The 21140-nt window shown below is 39.6% G+C and overlaps 1 protein-coding gene across 2 annotated transcripts in view; it reads right to left on the bottom strand.

The window, feature by feature from the left end:
• The window catches only part of afap1l1a (actin filament associated protein 1-like 1a), a 27231-nt gene extending 6091 nt beyond the window's left edge, over positions 1-21140 (bottom strand). Inside the window, exons 1-9 of one of the 2 annotated variants that reach the window (XM_079479895.1) lie at positions 20960-21140; positions 2777-2902; positions 2610-2693; positions 2442-2530; positions 1770-1881; positions 1115-1213; positions 801-1009; positions 505-684; positions 235-318 (exon numbers count right to left, since the gene is read on the bottom strand). In XM_079479895.1, the coding sequence (XP_079336021.1) occupies positions 235-318; positions 505-684; positions 801-1009; positions 1115-1213; positions 1770-1881; positions 2442-2530; positions 2610-2693; positions 2777-2902; positions 20960-20978 (1002 nt within the window). In that variant the 5' untranslated portion in view covers positions 20979-21140. Of the gene's footprint in view, positions 1-234; positions 319-504; positions 685-800; positions 1010-1114; positions 1214-1769; positions 1882-2441; positions 2531-2609; positions 2694-2776; positions 2903-8804; positions 9010-20959 lie in introns of those variants that run through there. The other variant, XM_079479894.1, reaches the window with a different exon arrangement.

The raw sequence follows: 21140 nt of genomic DNA, 5'->3' as shown, positions 1-21140 counted from the left end.
TTTAGTACCATCGTAAAAAAACTGCACCACAGTTCAAAATAGTTTTAGGGAAAGTATATTCAGCTAATGATGAAATGCTGGGATTCTTTTTCTCAAACAGACAAACTCAAGTTGCAGTGAGACCTTGAAATAAATAATTGTATCCCCAAAATGTTCCTCCAATCCATCATGTGCACACTTTATATGTCAGTAATGATGATTAAAAGTGTGGGTAGATGTGTTCTGGGATCCCACCTTATCCAGTTCAACCTTCCTAGGAATCATGGGAGATGACGGGCTTTCCAAACCATTTCTCTGACCTGTAACGTCACGCACCACCTGCAATGACACAAAGACATCCACACATCAGTGCTTCAACACACATGTAAACACACATCACACAGGGGGGTCCTTACAAAAACCTTTGTCATCTTGTGCAATATTATTTCTGGCACCATTATGTGGAGGTATAACAAATAATCAAGTGTGCAGTCATGAGCTGAATGAAGAAAGAACTGTGTTTACTTGGAGCCATTTCTCTGCTTGTTCCTTGCTCTGAACAGCCAGCACCAACACCTCTCCTCCGGGCACAGAGAAACGCAGCTCGTGCTTCTTTCTCCGCCTGTCTTTGGGTACGTAGATAACAGTGCACAAGCTGAGTGGTATGTCGGTGTAGGGCGACTGGTCTTTTGAGCTTTTGTAGCACTGTAAGTAAAAGCAGATGCACAAACAGTGAATCAGAGGTTTCAACGTATGAATCCTGAATCAATATGAAACAAAAACAAAGCTCGGTTAATACCTTCGGGCTTTTGGCAGCTCACCTGCAGTCTGTTCTCACGGATGACAGTGAGCTGTTTGGCCCACTGGCCGAAACGTTTCTTCCTCAGAAGGAAGGCACAAATATGGCAGTCTCTCACTGGGGCCATTGAGTTCTCTTCTGACGGCCACTGGTGTGTCAAACGCTGGCTCTTCTCCTCCTCCTCCTCATCATATGACTCATAAGAACTGCTTAAGGCATCCGAGTCATTATCTGTGTGAAACGTGATGTCAAACAAATAGGCTTAATAAGGAATTACGTAACTAGTAGGACTAAGAGGAAATTACTTGCTTTAGTGGGTCAGAGATCCTCGCTTACAGGAGTTTTTGCGTCGTCCGTTCACGTGGGTGGTTGGGTAATTGTTTTCTGCTTCCTCGTAATATCCATCTTCAATAGAGTTTGGAGGGCTGGAGCTGCCTGTATAAATAGGAAAGATGTACATCATCACATGACTTATTTAAAATCAGCTTTTAGCTAAACATTTTTAGGGAATTATTATGTCTTACAAATGAATAACAAACAAAGTGGCTATCCAATAAAATAAGAAGTGGAAGACCAGACAAAATCCTGGATCTGAAATGCACTCAAATATACTTTTATTTATTATATTAATTTGAATCCAATTCATTTATATGTATACATTATCATTAATTCTTATTTTAATAATTATTTATATGATTATTAATTATAATATTGTAAATAATATTATTAAATATTATCCCCTCTTCCAACATGTTCCTTGTACTTCCTGTTACTTCCATGCTTACAAGAAAAACGAGACTTGTAAACACGATCTTAATAGTAGTTTTTGCAAACAAATGTTGCTTATTCTTTCAGTTTGTTGTTAATTGTCTGAATCAAAGTCAATGGTGGAACATTTTCCAACAAAGTTAATTATTTATTATAGTTATTCTTATTTATTTAGTGTATATAATCTATTTCCAAGCATGGAAAATACAGCAATAAGACTCACTGCGTCTAGTGATATACTCTGGCATCTTGCCAGGGCTCAGTGGCACAGCTTCTTCGTAATATTCCTCCGGAGGGGGTGTGTTGGGCAGAGGGGGAGGAGAGTCTGCCAAGCCCTGGTCCAAAAAAAGGCACACACCATGACTTTCTCCATCTGCCTGCCTTATCACATCATTTCCTACTAACATCAGCACTTCAGCAGAATCATAAAGTTATGTGACTCATTTCCCCTAATTACAAATGATAGCGTCCACTGCATCCAATCAAAACCAATAATGCACACGGATGATGGTTTAACAATACATCAGATATTGCCCATTCAGCAGTATTGTGGCAACAACGGCACACACAAACACAAGCACACGATAAAACATCCTGGCTGCTTGGAGAGCACTCTCTCTTAATAATGCATCATGACTCTGTGGAGCCCTCGGTAAAGGACTGATGGTGATGTGACTTCAGCAGAACTGCCTGGCCCTAAATTTGCAATGCAGCTGGAGAGAAGACGATGTTTCACTGCAGGATGATAAATCTTACCGCTATACCCCCCCCGGTCACAGACCATGGCCCTTATTGCACATTGACATCAAGGTTAATAATGCACCATATATTAGTCTAAGAGAAAACGCTTTGAAGCACAGAATTATGGGTAATCCTCTGAGAGAAGATTTCTTACCGGTTTACAGTGACTGTGGTCGGTGTGGTTAATCTCTGGATCTTTCTTCTGATCCTCCATTTCAACTTTTAAGTCCCCGAGGTCACAATCTGTAGAAACATTGAAATAATAGATAATGATGATGAGTGAGGCAAGTACTGTATATCTAATAAATCCTCCCCCACTTACCAAACTTTTCAAAAAGAGACTCAACAAAGCTGGTTCCATTTCTGTACACCGATGTGTTCATGTACATGTAGTCTTTTCCAGTGACTGCAAGGAGAGTCAGAAAACAAAATCACTATGTGATACCAGAAAACTGAAAGGATTTTCCCCCATGTCATTTTGATATTTACCTGATGGCTGTAATCGCTTTAGCAGTTTCTTCACAGCCGTTTTCTTTTCTTCTGTAGCAGAGCTCAGGGTCTCGTGGTCCAACAGCTTCAACAGCACATTTAACTCGGTCACCAAGAGCTCCATCTCTGAAAGTCAAAGTTTAGGGTTAGAGGTTGATAGAGACCAGACTACACAGCGTGTCATAACGACCATCTCACCATTGAGCAAACAAAAACATTGTCAGTAAAGAAATTTAGCGACATGACATCATCAATTATCCTTTCAGATTCTCAGAAGCATGCCAAATCTTGGAATGACTGAATCAAAAATATCTTGATGCTCGGTTCTTTGTAACTTTATATTCTACAGGGTGTCGTCAGAATGGACACACGTGTCAGCGCACAAAATGATTTATGGGTAGGGGGATGACAACGGTTCACCGGGATTATAAATTGGAACAGGTTTGGAACTGAGACCTTCATGCCGCTGAGACTCTTGAGGTCCATTCGGTGTCTCTGTAGGATGAAAACTGTCCTGCTAGGGAAAACAAAACCCCCCACATGGAGACAAAGGTGTAACGTTTGATCTATAGCAAGCCTCCTATCCCACCTAGCAAGCTCACAGAGAGAAGAGGAAGGTCAAAGCATCTGAAAACCCACCCTCCCATTGAAATAATTTTCAGATGCAGACTCTTTTGTGTAGATTGTGCAGATAAAAGGGGTCTGTGAAATTGCGCACAAACTGCACAGTTCACAGTTTTCCACGCCAGCTATGCCCTATTTTCTCCCACAACCCATAACTAATGACCCAGCGCTACGAATGCTGAGTCTATGAGTTTGGGGTAATGCGCTGTAAGCAAATGAGTAAAACTATGTAACAAAAGATCCTGCGAGTATGTTTGGAGGGATGAGTAAAAACCAAAGGGGGCTTGTCAGCAACCCGAGGGCTGTGGGCACCCGGGCAGGAGTCATGCTGATATCGAAGGACACGGGCATGTAAACACATCCCAACTGACACTATGGCCACAGTGATCATGAACAGAAAGCTTAGTGGAAAGACAAACTGAGCGCGAATGAAGCTGAACGGCAGTGATCATCACACAGCTGGACAATCTGGCTTTCAACAGAGGTTGAGCTGAGCCAGAGTATACATCTCTGTGGGTTTACTGATTTTAAAGGTGTGTTTCGCATTAACTTAATTGATCAACAACACGATGAAATGTTTTTAACTTTTGTCAATCCTTCAGAGTGACAAAAAAAAGAAAAGAAAAACAATAATATTCCTGCTGGTGAATGTAGCTATATAATATGACAGATATATAATGCTAATGACTAAATAACAGGTATAGTTCACCCAAAAGTGAAAATTGTGTTATCATTTACTTACCATCTTGTAATTTCAAAGCCATGTGGCTTTCAGAAGAAATTTGGAAGAATGCTGGTAACCGAACAACAGTGGTACCCATTGACTTGCATTGGTTTTATGTCCATACAATAGAAGTGACTGGGAAACACTGTTGTTCACTTCAATATTTAAAAAAAAATCTTCTTTTGTGTTTTGCAGAAGAAATAAAGTCATACAGGTTTGAAATGGAAAAAGGGCAAAATTCCTATTCAGAGCAAATATGTGATGAGGCAAAACATAATGTAACAAATTCGTGAGAATATAGTTCAAGAGTGATTCCATATGCACGTCTCTCCCTATTTTTCAGTTCTTCACTCTGTTACTGTATACATAAATGGCCACCGCCCTATTCACATCCCCCTGAGAAAATGTAATGAAGGATGTGCCTTCAGTCAAATCGTGCTGTGGTCCAGGACATGTCAAAATGAGTCAGCTTCACTCTCATCATCTCTCCATGGGGAAGGTGAGAAGTTTAAAAGCCACAAAGAAACACAAACACAAGATATTCACACCCACATGTACACAAAATAATCATCTCAGATTTGGGTCAGCGTACTGCTGCTCTGACAAAAAAAATACACATTGTTTTTGTTTCACAAGTGTCACACTTTGCTAATATATTGCAAAACATCACACTTCCTCTCATCGTGCCACCGGCTGCCTTACAAGCACTCCCACCAGTGAGTATGTTTGAATGTTTCATCCTCTCCATTCAGACTTGTTGACACAAGGCCCCTGTCATCACAAAACGTCTGAGTGTTGCCCTTAACATGACCTCCTCCAGGAGACTCGACAGAGTAGAAAACCAACGTTTTTAATTTGAGAGTGCCCATTTGGCAACTTATGTTAATGTATTTAAAAAGCTGGTCCTGTGGAGAATCACCAGCGGCTCTGTTTGAGGACCAGGGCTATGTGAAGGCTATACAGAGTTCTTTTGTGAAGACTATACTTACTAGTCCTAGCCGAGAAGCCAGAAATGAAACTGGGATAGTCTTGTTTTAAATGTAATAGTCTTTACAACGAAGAAACATCAAGAATTACACATCAGACATTATTAAGCCCCTAGTGAGTAAACAATGTATTGCATGACATGTTGTGATACAAATTGTTTTAATACTGTATGTTTGTCAGAGCTATAGCGATTATTCTATGATATGGCATCTGTTTAATCCTATTGGTTGCAAAAAGATGACTCGTGTCAACATAGATAATGTTTTGTTTATGTTTAAATCAGTATTTACTGCTTAAAGAAGTTCTCTTTTAGAGTTGAGTTTTCGAAAATTTCTTAATAAAATTTTGTGTTTGTGTTAAAATCTTTTGTGACAGACCTCTTACCTTTGATGTTATTAATTCTACATTAAAATGTTACTGAAAATCGTTAATGTTTTTAAAATAAATGTGTAATTTAAATTACAATTAAATTTGTAACTTTTTATCATGATACAGTCGAAACTGTGAAAAACCTCTTGGACAGCAACCAGTCTGGTGTCAAGAGTGGTCATTCCACAGATACTGCACTGCTCTCAGCCGTCAAAGCACTGAGACTGGCAAGGGCGGCCTCTAAATCATCTGCACTCATCCTCCTGGATCTATCTGCCACTTTTCGACACTGTCAACCACCACATCCTCAAGACTATGGGTGTCTCAGGAACAGCGCTCTGATTGACCTATCGGAGAGGTAAGAATCAAACCTCCAGAGGATCCAGGAGAGGTGAGGTCCCTGAGTCCCAGCATCTCAGTACAGGGGTACCCCAGGGCTCAGTTCTTGGACCACAGCTCTTCTCCATATACACATTGTCTCTAGGTTCCTATTACTCGGAAACATGGCTTTTCCTATAACCGCTATGCAGATGACACACATCTCCACCTGTCATTTCAGCCTAATGATCCAACGGTTTATGTGCACATCTCAACATGCCTGAATGACATTTCACTCTGGATGAAGGACAAACACCTGCAGCTGAAGTTTGCAAAAACTGAACTCCTTGTGGTCCTGGCCGACCCGAAGACTCAGCATGCCCTTTCCATCCAACTAGGTTTATCAACCCTTACTCCTTCCAGAACGGCCAGAAACCTGGGAGTGGTAATTGATGATCATCTAAACTTCCCAGATCATGTTGCCAGCACCACCTGGTCCTTTAGATTCATCCTATACAATATTAGGAGAATTAGACCTTTCCAGTCCGAGCATACTCCGCAAGTTCTTGTCCTGTCCAGACTGGACTATTGCAATGCTCTACTGGCTGGTCTTCAAGCTTGTACAACCAGACCTCTTCAGATGATCCAGAATGCAGCGGCAAGAGTGGTCTTCAACGAGCCGAAGAGAGCACGAGTCACTCCTCTCTTTGTTAGGTTGCACTGGCTCCCTATAGTCACTCGCATTCAATTCAAATCTCTGCTCTTGGCCTACAAAACCACCACTGGCTTGGCACCCCCATTATCTTCACTTGCATTTTCAGACTTATTTATCGATCGAACAACGTCTTGTGGTGCCGTCCCACAAAGGGAAAAAAAAGAAGCACTCTCACGCACTTTCTCCGAATGTGTTCAACGACTCTGAAACAATCTCCCTCTTGCCACAAGATCAGTGGATTCTGTAGTTGTCTTTAAGAATTGGCTAAAACACATCTCTTCCGTAAACATCTGACCCATTTGTACAGTTTTCAATTTATTTTCAAAAAACTATTTTCTGAAACCTCAGAATGCAAAAAAAAAACAGTAGGTGAATATAGTTTTCAGTAGCTGAAAACATGGCAGACGCAGTATACTGTATGTCTGAAATGTATTCATACTACCCCCACTCACACTATATAGAACATGTTGTTGTAATGGTCCATTGGTAGGTACTTTCATAGTATGCGATTTCGGATGCAGCTTGAGTGTCTCTCACACCCCTATTGCTAACATTCAAGTGTTTGGTAACATTTTATGGTTTTATGGTTCAGGCTGGTTGATATTGGCAAATACTGGTTTGGTGTTGGTCTGTTTGGTAAACAAACATACTGTAGCATAGATGTTCGCCAGTTAACATCTTTATGGTTAATTGATCAATGCATGGAAAATAACAAAAGTAAAGAAACGTTTGGAAAAACAAAAAAAGAACCTTCACAGACATACAGTATGTTTTAAATAAGTTCTCACTATAACATCCTTCATATAACTAGCCCTTTTTTAGGTTGTTTTCCCCAAAAGATCACAAGAGTCAGGTGAAGTTACAAATAACGTTTGGAGAATTTAGTGAGGAAAGTCTTCTGGGGGCAGTTAGGACCAGCTTAAAACAACACCAGCACAGCGGAGCGTATATAATTCCTACCGAGATACGAGATCAAACATATTTGAGCTTCTCTTTATCTTGAGCTGCACCTGTGGAGGGTCACTTCCAAAGCCAAGCACAACACGAGGCTTCATGCCCCCTTCCCTCTCGAGAGCTACACATGTGGTCTTCTCTGATAATACCACATCAAAACAGCAGAAAGATCCACAATGGCGCTCAAAACCCAATCCAGTTCACCTGCAGGTTCCCTTAATGTTAGTTGCTTTCTTTGTGGATAAACATTGCGTAAGAGGTTTGTGAGATTTTACCTGCGAATCAGAGATTATCATTTTTTTCTTTCATTGCTCACTTGAAAGACCTTCACTGATTTTCGTATTGGTTCAGCGCAATCTAAAGCCATGTTGAGGAATGTAAGGTTGGCGTTGAAAGATGTGTTTTAAAAGGACAATGGGGCGGGTTTCCCAGAACTGCACCAGCGGTTTAGCACTCAGCACCTCACACATAGCTGCTAGGCGAGGAAACATTCCTCACCTCATTAAAAGTGCAGCCAAACAGCTTTAAGCTGCCTAGCAGAGATAGTAACGTATAGTCAAGTCGCAACGCTCCTGAACACCTCAGTGAAATCCTTTGTTTTTACAAGTGCATTCTGTTAGCCAAACAAAACACCTGTAAAAACTTGTTTGGTCTTAATTTTATAAGTGCACTAATAAATAAAGTTGTTCCTTAAAGCGATATACATCAACAGTAGAATACTCAAGAAATTACACTGTAACCGGATTTACTACCCTTCACTTAAAACTTTCCTTTTTCTTTTGTTTAAAATAAACAAAATTCCGTTATTAAGAAAGTATTAAAAATTATTTGTAGCAATAGCTTACAACAAAACAAAACCAAAAGCACACACATCAACTAAAAGCGGGTGGCCGACCAAAGAAAAACATATCAGAAAAATATATATTTTTTTAGATATAACTCGGCACACCTGATGTCTGATGAAGAGCCTGCAAGATCGAAACATCACATTATATATGTTAAAGAAAAAAAAATTTGAGGCTTTGGTGTATATTTTTACCACTTACTTAATGATTTATAAGTCGAGTTGTCAGATACAATTTCACATTCAGATACAGTTTGAGATCTTTTGACTTCAACGAGCATAAAGTAAAGAAAGTAACCTACAATTCGGTTTTATGCTGTGAAGGCAAAAGTTACAAACTGCAGCTGACTACATTTGCAACAGACTAAAACTAACCAATATTTTTCACATTAGCCAGTATGGAAATCATTCAGATAAATGCACAAACCTTCCAAAAATACAATAATTTATTTTCCATGAAAGAAAAAAAATGAATCGAGTGAGAAACACCTACCAGAAACATCTGCTGAGGAGGCAGTCAGGCCCACCATCTCCACTCCCGAGACGACTGAATGTGTAAAATCATACAATTGTTTCTCACAGAAAATCTGAACAGCGATCCAGAAACAAAGCCTCACTACACAGTTACAGAATCAGCTGATAAAGTGACTCAGCGAAGGTGCATTTCCTTCAAACTTCTAACTCTCTTTCCCCAGACTGGAGGTGACTGGGGCATAACAGGGGAATTTATCCTCTTTTTCTGGTTTGTTGGTGTATCTGTGGGGTGGGGTGCTCAGATGGCTGTGTGTGTATAGTGAGGGGAGGGGAGGCACCTAGTCCTGATCTAATCCGAGGGGATTCAATAACACCTGGGACAGACGCTGAGTAAATACACAAATCCCTCCTCCTACAGAGGAAAAAACTGGGAGATCAACAGTTCTCACAGGCTTTCAGTGGGCTTCAAAAGAACATTTCTGACATTGAGACAAGGCTTTAAGATTGTTCTTAATAACGTAGACATTGCTCTCTTATAGGAAAAATCTGGAAATCATGTATCCACCCTCATGTGATTTGAAAACTGTTCTTCTGTGGAGCACAAAAGAAGATATTTTGAGAAAAGTCTCAGTGGTTTTGTGTCCATACAGTGGAAGTCAATGGGAAGTCTTGTTTGGTCATTAACATTCTTCAAAATTTCTTCTTTTGTTTTCCGCAGAAGTTTAGAAATTACATGAGCGAATGATGAAAACGTTTATTTTTTATTTGAACCATCTCTTCATATAGAGTTTTGTGTTATGTCAACTTTGTTTCTTCTAAGATTCCGAGAACTACAAGACAGAGTTACAGACAAACAGTAACAGAGAAAACAAAGCTTTAAAAACAAGCCTAGCACATTTAATAAGAATCGTGTGAGATCATATTGAAAACTCCAACCTTAAGGCTTTATCATGTTGACAAATCTGAGCACAGTTTGTGACGTATGATCCTCATGAGACACTCGCTGACCTCCATCTATCTGCACTGTCTAAAGCCACACATCTCTTAAAGCTGTAGGAACTGGGTGTATCTGCCCCTACATGATGTTACAGTGGCCCTAGAGATTGTATTTAAATACAAAAGAGCAATTCTGCTGGTGTACTCAAGTGAACAGACGAGGGAGTCTTGTTCTCTTCATTGTATTCATCCATGCAGAGAGGAGTCGGGTGCTGGCATGCACAGACGCATATCAGCACACGCTTCCACTGACAAATCTCAAAGCCACAGGCAAAACCTAAGACCACTCTGCATGATCCGACACGCTGAATATCTCAAAACCCACTCACTCACGTGCACGCCTATTCTAACAAACAACTTTTGTGCAGGTAGGCAGAAGTTTGGTTTTCAGGTGATATCAGCAGCTCGATCTTCTCTTTGCTGCAAGTGGACAGTTTTCTGTCCATTTCACTATTGACTGCTTCTGGAGGCATGTTCTGTCACGCTTAAGAGACAGATGAGACACTGAAGGTTTGTGTGGTTAAACTCTCCAAGCATGTTGCTAGACAGCCTGGCACTGCAGATAAGAGGTGTTCAGGACAAGATTATCAAGACATTGATAGTTTGTGCAAATAATGCTCATTTCTTAATCTCTTTTCTCGTTTTTTATAACAACGCTTCTACCTAATGATCCTACGTTGTATTTAAAGGGATACTTCACCCGAAAATGTACATTCGGTCATCATTTACTCACCCTCAAGTTGTTCCAAACCTGTATAAATATCTTTGTTCTGTTGAACAAAGAAAGATATTTGGAAGAATGTTAGTAATTTTCAGTTCTGGGACATCATTCACAAATTATAGTAGAAAAATAATGTTGTATGTTTTATTTTGTTCTGTTGATCACAAAATGTGATATTTGAAGAATTTAGGAAAGCAAACTGTTCTGGGGCACCTTTGACAACCATTAACATTTTTCCTCCTATGGAAGTCGATGTCCCAAACTGAAAATGGCATTCTCCTAAATATCTTTCTTCGGGTTCAACAGAACAAAGAAATGTATACAGATCTGGAAAAACTTGACGTTGAGTAAATGATGACAGAATTTTTATTTTTGGGTGAACCTTCCCTTTTATTGCTATTATTGGCTATTTATCGATTTTTTATAATTCAACTATTCTAACCAATGATCCTCCATGGTATTTAACCGTATAACAAAAATCATAAAAGGAAACATTGCTAAGCATCAATGTTACTATAAATCTTTCAGTGTAATGAACAGTAATATTATCTTTATAAGCAATCAGACCTTTTTCTATATTTTTCCCAGGTCCAATATAAAAGTGGACTCATTTTAACTTGTAAACATAAATCTTTCGTGTTGGACTAGATCAAATCATTGACATGGTACTGGGTCTGTCTGAACTCCACAGACGTCTGTCTGGCCGAATTAGAAAAGACAACAATAAAGTGATGGAGCAGTTTGACCTCTGACCTATCCAGAGACGTCCACGAGGACATACACATAGCCTGACTGTCATACTGAAAATTACAAGTCTGATATAAATATATCCACCACACACACACACACACACACACACACACACACTAAGTTGTGTGCGGTCATGTGGTTATGATGCGTGAGGCACGGCTGGAGGGCAATAAGTGATTTTCCTCCATAGGAATTAACTATCACAAACTCAAAGTAACGACCTGAACAACGACCAGGTAAACCCACATTTCTGTCAACCTATACTTGTTATATCTTCCGTTAAAAGAATAAGCCCTTATTAAATGGAAAAAGTGAAAAATCTCGCCTTAAGCCTTTCTTCTCCATAAAAGTCCATTATAAGGAAACAGCTTAATGTACCAAAACAACAACCATGGAAAACCTAAATAAAAACATTTGTTTATCACTGAAATCATCTTCTCAGTTTGTCACTGCCTTGAGCCCCGTTATGTGGTTTCTTTATAATGAACTTTACATTTACATTTAGTCATTTAGTAGACGCTTTTATCCAAAGCAACTTACAAAGAATTCAGGGAGCAATAAGTGATATGCCATACAAATGAGTAGCAATCTTAACGTGAGACTATTCTTCTTCCTGGGATAAGTTCTTTTAACAGTAGCTAATGTTTATTACAAGTAAGGTTTATTAGATTTTTTTAAATGGTCGTTGTTTCGGTACGTTAAGCCGTTTCATTATAATGGACTTATATGGGCGAGATTTATCACTTTATCACCACAGGTATTTCGAGTTTATTATAGTGAATTCCTATGGAGAAAATCGCTTCCTGCCCTCCACCTGCACTTCACACAGTACGGTGACGTCATGTGCACACGACCTATTACAATTGAGGGCATTACGGGCAGGACTCAGACTTCATCTCAGGATCCCCAGCATATTTATTTCCCTCACATCACTTCTGCCAGATGATAAAAGAGGCTGAAATCTCCCAAAGTCAATAGCAGGGAAGACCCCTCCGACATAAAACAACCGACTGTCATCAAATGTGGACATCCTGTGAAGCAACAGATGTTGGAGCTGTATCAGGATGTTTGCTTTGCCCCACCTGACGTGCATCTCTTAGTGATGGACATAACAAGTGAGTCAGAAAAGATGCTTCGTGGATAAGGACGGCGGCATCTCAAATGTAAATCAAATCAGTTCTTACATTCAATAACATCAGACGTGAAGAACATCAGGAACATCATGAGGCAAGTCGTAAAAAATGCATTTTTTTTGAAAATCTTATCTTGATCTGAACGGAATGATCATGGTTCCCGAATGAAGGCTGTAGAGGATTATTGTTCTGAGTTCATCACTACATTCAGCCATGAAAATCTCCCTCAGAATTCCAGGCATACTCGGATCATCTATGTCCAAAACTCCACGGGGGAAGGGAGCGGGTTCATGCAAGCATTTAGTGATGATGTCACACCAGAATCCCTACACTGAGAGATAACAAACACGAAAGCTCATATGTTTGGACACCTTGCAATATTGATGTTTGCATCAGAGGCCTCTGGCCTGATGGGAGGCCGTGGTGAGAAGCACATATTTGAGCGTATGCCACAAATTACAGCGGCTGTTGACATCAGTTAGCGTACTCATCGAATGTTACATTCCCATTCATATCTGTCAACACGTACTAAAGTGTATCTACATATGCAGTCAAACTAAAACAAATAATTTAAACCAGAACGCAACACACCCATGCCTGTCAGAGCGCTGCAGGGGCCATACTGATGAAAAGCATTATGGGATACAAGATCCCAACTGCAAGATGATTTCAATTAGATGACAGACTGACCTAAGTCTGCATGCTACATAATGTGGGGACATTAAATCATATGGTGTGACAATGTTATCTTAAAAACATCTCATTTAGATAATTATATTTTCTCATAACCTTTCTTTTCTGATTGTAAATAAACTTCGACATTATCCATTTCAAATAAAAATGTACCTCACACCAAGCTGGCCTTATATACAGCATGTAATGTACATACTGTATGCCTGCCGCATGAACCATTCTGTGTTCATGAACACAAATCTTTCCTCTTTGTGTTTCAGTGTATGAAATTTAGCGGCGTCTAAAGGTGAGGTTGCGAATTGCAACAACGACTCACTCCACCCTCCCTTTCGAGACACTATGGATGCTGACACAGAACAAAGATGTCATATGATTTTCGCTTCTTTGCCAAAGGAGATAAAGGATTTACGAAACGTGCTCTGTAGAGCAGTTTGTCCCTTTAGGGCTACTGTAGAAACAACATGACAAATATCTTCAAAAATTACACACATCACCTTTAATGTGTCCACTCTATAACTGTATAATAAAACCTTGCCCCTCTTCTTATCATTGAACTAAAAACGACACGTATTCAGATCGAGAGTTGGCAGGTGAACATGTGGAAAAGTTTAGCGTTTTTATTCTCTTTCTGAGATCTGAGTCATATCTGCGCACATTTGTGTGGAAAAGGGAAATTACATGTCACTCCTGCTGCTTTATGATAAATGAAAACATGCTTTAGGTCATCATAAAATGAAGCAGCACACACACGCACAGTCATACAGCTGCACAGACACAAACCAAGCCTTGCTCTCGTACTCACATCTCTTATTTTGAAAGCATTCGGCAATCTCAACCCCATTGTATTTTTCAAGCAACAACAATGAAACTCTTCTGTTTTGGTTTATAGACCAGCTGTGTCAAAATGCAATTACATATATCAGAGATATTAACATCTGCCCCCCCAGCTACCAGTTCAAACGTGGATCAACAGCTTTAAGAAAAACAATCTTGCACACTTCAAGGCGCGCTCATCGACCAAACAAAATAAATACTGAAAGAGCCCATCTTTAACGCCGTAGTGCTTTGAGGGGGAACCGCTGTGGTTAATGACCCCTGCTTCAGTGATGGGGCTTGGCTGCTGGTTGAGGGAAGCGGGGGGAGTTGGCCATTAGGACGAGGCCTCCCTCAGGTCACAGCGCTCTGTGTATACACACACAGCAGCAGAGTTATGGTCCCTGAAACTCCTACTCACCTGTTTAAGCATTAACAGGCTTTGAAGGCAAGATTCTGGCTCGGTAGGGAGCAGGAAGCTTTTATGTTGACACTCCCCTTTGATTCTCTTTCGTTGTGGCCCGAGGGTCCTCATTGCTAAGACCCTGATGTACAGTAGGCTATGTTTTGTACTGTATATGCCAATTTAGAAGAGCAAAACATACAATGAAAAATGACATTTTTCTTGCTTATTTATAAGTGAAGCATGCACTCAATACACTGTGTTCATGACCTACACTTACTATGTAAATCGCTCCCTTCCCAATTTACTCTTACTGAGATTTGAAGATTTATGAAAACTAAGATGCAACAAGAGAGCATGAACACATTAACATATGACCTGGCCATATATACATATCGAGGCATATTTATTATTCAGTAGTTTCTCCCACCCTGATGAATGACATAATGTCTAAAAGGTACAAAAGCAAAACCGTATGGGTTAAAAAGAGGGTGGAAAATGGTCATGAAAACTAGAATAAAGACAATTTACCTTGAAAATCCAAATTTTAAGTCAAATGAAATCCAATTTGAGTGTAAAGTATGGGCCCTTTAATACGGTTTTCTCTGATGCACCACTGCAGAAGTGAATGTGGGAGAGGCGACTCAATTATAAACCAATATAAAATCGTTCACAACTATCTGGTAAAAGTGGCCAAAAACATGAGCAGCTCAAGGTCATGATAAGAGAGAGGAGTTAAGAATAATAAAGCTGCTGCATCAGTTTCTGGTATGCCTTCTTCAGATTACACAAATTCCCAATTTTGGCAGTGTAGTAACATGATTTCATTTTAAGATTGAGTCATCAGGAAATATGGGCGGGGCTCCACTTCATGCTCACAACTGCGCAGACTCTGGCTCCAATGACAATTTCTTCTGCACATGGCCAGGCCCCAAAATGACTCTTAGCGTGACATGTCAGCGCCCATCGTCGGATGTTTTACGCTCAGTTTGTTACAGCCATCCATCTTTTTTACAGTCTTTGATTGTAACAGACAAAATTCATGTAATCTGAAGGGGATATTATGGTACAGAAGTATGTCAGTATGTGCTAATGCACAGCTTTCAACTACCGCCTCTTTTAAACACTGCATTTTAAACACTAAACAAACTGCGCAAGTTTTATTAACAACTTTCATACTTTTTAAAGCTGCAAGGTATATCGGAATGATCATGTGCATATCTCAATATGAATTTAGCAATTTGCAATAAAAAATTATATACTTGCATATATATGTTTTTGTTTTATGTATTTTGTTTAAATTTTTCGTTAATATAGTTTAACAGCAGTCCAAAAAAAAATCGCGATGAATCACACCCAGAATAAAAGTTTGAGTTTACATAATATATCAATTATGTTCCCTGCATATACTTTTTGTATTAATAAGCACATACATGTATAGTTTAATCATATCAATATAATATCTAAATTGATATTGCGATATGCAATATCAATTTAAATTGAATATAAATCTAAATTGAATATAAATGTTAATTATTTTTGATAATTGGTTGGTTTTGATAATTGGTATTTTGCGATTAATCGGTTGGTTTATACAATTGATCAAATAAATAAATTGGTTAACAAAATAGTTACTGCCCTTCTAATCTCCATCTATTATATTCTGTGCCTCTGTATGACATCAACCAGAGAGTAAGAGTACAGGGAAATCCCCCAACAGCCCATCTGTGTTCATTTGAGCCATTCTGAGATCTGGCACTGACAGTGAAAAGAAGTTTGGAATTAGGTCAGCCAGGTGGTGGAACACACAACACAACAGTAAAACACACTGTCCCCAGAACAGTGGGGTGGGCTCCGGGGGTCAGGAGCAGAGACTGGGTGCATGAATGCAGCACCGACTTTGATACAGTGAGGTCATGAAGGTCAGCGCTTCAACCCAGACACCAAACCCCCGGCAATATTGCACGAAGAGGATGAGTCAGTCCATCTCAAAGACAAAGAATGCCTTCAGTTCTGCCAGCCTAATTCATATTGCTTATCACCCGAAAACCCCCATGATTTCACTCTGCAGCTATGCCTTCCTTCAGCACTCATTTTTTTCACAGTAAAGAGCTGCAGTGTTTCACTGACACTGTTAAGGCTGTGCAGGCGCTATTGTGGCTGCTGAAAGACTGGAAGCTTTGTGTGGGAATATTCATAGAGAGGATATGAATTGCAATGTGTGCGTCTGCATGTTAGAAAAAAGAAAAAACTTCATAGGGTTAAGGCATTGCCCTGACCACGGCACAGCCGTTAACAAGCGCTAACAGCGATAAGAGGTTTGCGCTGGAGCACTGACAGCATGAATATCATAGTTTAAGAAATCATTTTCCTAATCAGTGTTATTGTCTGCATTTTAATAAAAATATATAAACATCCATAAAGGGGTGATTTAATGCTGTTCAATGCATTCTGACTTCTTTACAATGTTAAACGTGCTGGCTTCTCATGCTTAACATGGTCAACCAGTCATAAAAAGAGGTGCAGACATTACGTAGTATTTTTGGGCTCGATGCACTTCCCCCAAGGTTCAAATAGGTTTCGAAAAGTTTTTTTTCGAACATGAAAATGGTTACGTAACAACTTTTCTTAGTCCCTTATTGGGCAAATCTCCCAGAAAAGCACATCCACGGCAAGGCGAAAGAAATAGCCCACCCACGTGCCAACCGACGAGTGTTAGGAAGATCTGCAGCTTGTTACCATTGCGACAGTGAGAGAAGTTGAGGTGTGTTTGTTTCTTCATGGCATTTCAGTGATGGATGTTGATTATAAACGGTGGATATAACGCTGAATTTTCACGCGTTCAAGAGGACTGACCTGCAAAATCGTAGAAAAATATATTGAATTTGGTTTAGGACCATTTCTTTTTTTTGAAAGAGGTTAATAGAAATACCTTTAGGCATTTAGCAGATGCTATTATCTTTTATAATACATTACCATTTAACTTGCAAATTGATTTTTTGCTTTCAAAGTAAAATGTATGTAGATACTTTAAATATAATGTCAGACATGGCTAAAGAAAATGATTTGTTTGCAGTGCATATGAATTTCCCTCAAAGGGACCATAAATCAAGATTGTCACACCAACACAATCTGCACCTGTATGAAGATGTTTAGTTAGATACAGTGTAGGCAGAGAATCCACAATGCACAGCCTACTTTTACAATGTGACTAAAACATACTGTACACATAACACAAACACCCCACCTGGATCAACCTGGGGCCACAGTAGGTGTTTGAAGTGTATAAACCTTTTAAGCTTTCGTCCCTGCTCTCAACTACCAGATGGAGCTGATCGCCATGTGTTGGGCAGAACTTTCTCTAGAGTTTTTAAGGCCATCACCGTGGCAACCTCAGACCACCACCACTTTACCATAGAAACCTGTGAGCACATCCTCCTCTATAACTCACAGGAGACTTGTTAAAGTCCTTAAACACTGTCACAGACCATGTTAAACATTCCTATTAACGTACATGAGAGTTTGGTGGGTGTGTATGATCTACTCCATTTAAGATGGTCGAGTTGTCATAGAGTTGGCAAGAAGGCAGATGATGTTCGTAAAGAGGGAATAGGCATTCTGAATAATAAAATGGTCAAACCATAACCAAACAAAGATGTTTCTAAAGCAATTCACTTCTATAATCACAAAACAATACATTCCACAAGTGGCATTTCCACTTCAGATATCTGGTTTATGTCGGCAGCTTTAACTGCTGTGCGATTGTATTAAAGCTCACCCATATCCACGTAGTAGCACAAAAGTGGAATTCCCGTAAGCCTGAGGGAACAAGTTACATCGTGCTGACATGCAACCATGGCATATAACGATCAAGGCCGGACCGGGCATGTCTTCCCTGCATGAACTAAAAAACACTGTTGCTATACATACAGCTGATCTCAATAACTCTAGAAGTGGGATTGAGACGGGTAGTGTAAATTCATGTTTATTATACGATTTACAGAACAAGTGATCTTTGTTCTTGACACTCCTAAGCTCATCCACATGCTTACAGTATAAAACAATGCTCATGATTTAGTCTCTCAAATAAATGAATCAATGAGTCAGTGGGGAGAGGTATAGTCCCCTTCACGCCTACCTACTTCTTTGGCTTAAAACATCTGATCCTCTATGTTCACACATTAGCTGTGTTCCAAAACCTAGTAAGGTTACTAAGCAGCTTGAAAGGCAGTGATTGATCTGAAACACATTTTGGCAGCATCTCAGCACGAAGATATCACATTACTCAAGTGATATCACTTTATGAGAAGGATTCTCTAATAAGCATAAAAATACTGCACTCATAAAGTTGGTCAAATAACCTTTAGCTTTTGCTGTCAATTTGCATTTCTTTTTCATTGCATTCTGAGACGCCTTCCCCATAAAGGATATACGTGATGACGCTTTTGAATTTGGTTAAAACATACCAAAATTACCTTTTATTCTGTAAGCTATTTTACAATACTACTCCCTAATTCAAATTTCAAGACGGTTTCTATTTGCAGAAAATGAAAACGGGAGAAAAAGGTCAAAATAACTAGATGCTCTGTATTTTTTCAGACCTCTGCAAAGAAAACAAGTTCATCTTTGCTTTTAAACAATACAACAGTAATATTTGTACATGCATTTAGGAAAAGTTCAAAATTGTTTTTCATGTGATAAGCTGTTTTTTCTATCACAGTTTTCATGGGTCTTGTCCTGCTGTCGGTCTTTCACATTGGTGTTGGATGACTTTATGTCACTGGCTTTATGATGGATTCAAGTGCTGAACGTATACGGAGTTTACTAGGTTTTCGAATAAAGCAACGATCTATACTCCGTGCCATTCTATTAATGATTTACCCTGGAGAAAATTACTTATCCAGTCAAAAATGTTTCCAATCTAGTTAATGAAGTAAACTAAACCAATCGCCAATACTGTTCATTGTGCAAATGCAGTTTCCAAAAAGTCCATCAAATGCAAAAGATGCATGAAAAATTGATTTAAACAACATGCTTGCTCTGAAGGGGATGTCTGCCAGACATTTTATAAACAAAATCACATTCGAAGAATCAGAGACAACAAGAATTGTTTGCTGTATTGTGAACTGCAATTGGATGACATTCTGCGGACATGAGGCAGGTGGTTCTGGAACGCACCTGTGGAAACCTAATGATGGGATGCCAAAACTAAACAATGTTGGTTCCAGTGATGCATCTTAGGAAAAAGTGAAAGAAATAAGAGTCACTCACAAAATGCTGTTTAATGCCAACTGAGTTTCTCTGCTCTATAATTACATGTAGCAGGTACTTATCTCTGTTTTTAAGTGCGTAAAGTTTTATGATTCTATACAAAACTCCAGATGCCCAAGGAATTGTGCTATTAAGTTAAATTAAATGCACATTTCCTATGTGCGAGTGTGTGCATGTAATACACTGCAAGGCTTTCTGAACAGATTTTTTTTAAACTAGACTTTATCATTCACTTGCATACTTTTAGAAAGTTTCAGATAGAAACACTTTATGTGACTGAAAATCTGAGCAAAAGTCTTGTAGTGTATTTTTGCAATTATGAATATAACTAGTAGCAACCTAAAGTAGGAGAGGCGCATATTTATATACAGTAACAACTAAAGTGTGTCAACCAAGCATTCTTGACTCCTCTACCTCCGCAGTAATTACTGTCTTTGCAATGAAACTCTTTACCTTTTTTGGAATCATTAACTTGCCGTTTACATTGGGCCCCAAACAGGAGACACACTAATCTTTACTTTTATCTTTGATCCGTTGTGTAAACTCAGACTTAAAGGTACCTGACGGGATTTAACTCTGGTGGGAGCCGAGCTGTAGGGATGAAATGTATCAGAATGTACCAGTCTCTCTCTCTGGGTCACCGCCTGACCAGCAGCAACCGGTTTGCTCTGAAAACCGGTAGGACTCATCTCATTGTCTCACTGGGGGAATGAAAATACAAGACACAGTAGGACTTTACGAGAATAAAAGTACCACTGAGGGGTCTTGTTAGAACTCTGCTCCTTAAAAAGACAGACGTGTTCTATTATAATAAGCAAAGAGACAGGCACATGTGAGAGGTCCACAACCTAGTTGCAAGTCCCTGAATCACTACGCCACCCACGGCAGGCTTAGTTTCCAGGTGCATCGTTTCTGCGGGACCTTGGAAGCTCTCAGATTAAAATGGAAACGGCAAATCCCGCAGGAACACGATGATGAGACGAGAAACAGAAGAGCTGTTTGAAGTCAGGGTCGTGTGGAGCACATCTTTATGGGTGAAAGATAAGACACAGCAGCGGGAACTGATATGCAAACGACGCGTTTGGTCCGGTGCAACTTCAAAAACAAACGCAAGAAAGTTGCGTTTAGATCTTTACACTTGCTTTCCAAACACTCTTCACGTGCCCTGTGTGCAACAGGAGCTGTCGCTTTCAATGCATGTTATTTGCATTCAAAATAAACATTTGTTAAACGCACAAGTTGTCATCGGTCATCAGTGTTATTAGCTTTGGCAAAACGCGTAACGTCACCTACACATTCATCGAAAATAACACGCTACACCTTGTAACAACTGATTTCGTAAAATTCTCAGATCATTTATCACTATCAATGAAGCATGCACTTGTTTGACTTACGTTTGGTATTTATTTCCATGTCAAAAGAATCGAAGAAAAAGCCTCGTCCTCATTGCGCCCATGGATGATAAAGTTAAGTGACACTCAGACACCGCAGCGTTGAAAGATTCTCAATGAAGTTACACGGACTTCCCTCCAACCCGCTGGGTCCTAACGCTGCGCCTAACCGGTTTAATGCCCC

Source organism: Barbatula barbatula, assembly GCF_947034865.1.
Source record: "Barbatula barbatula genome assembly, chromosome: 18".
NCBI lineage: Eukaryota > Metazoa > Chordata > Actinopteri > Cypriniformes > Nemacheilidae > Barbatula > Barbatula barbatula.
The sequence above is the reverse complement of the archived record's forward strand: the minus strand, read 5'-3'. Positions and strand labels throughout refer to the sequence as shown.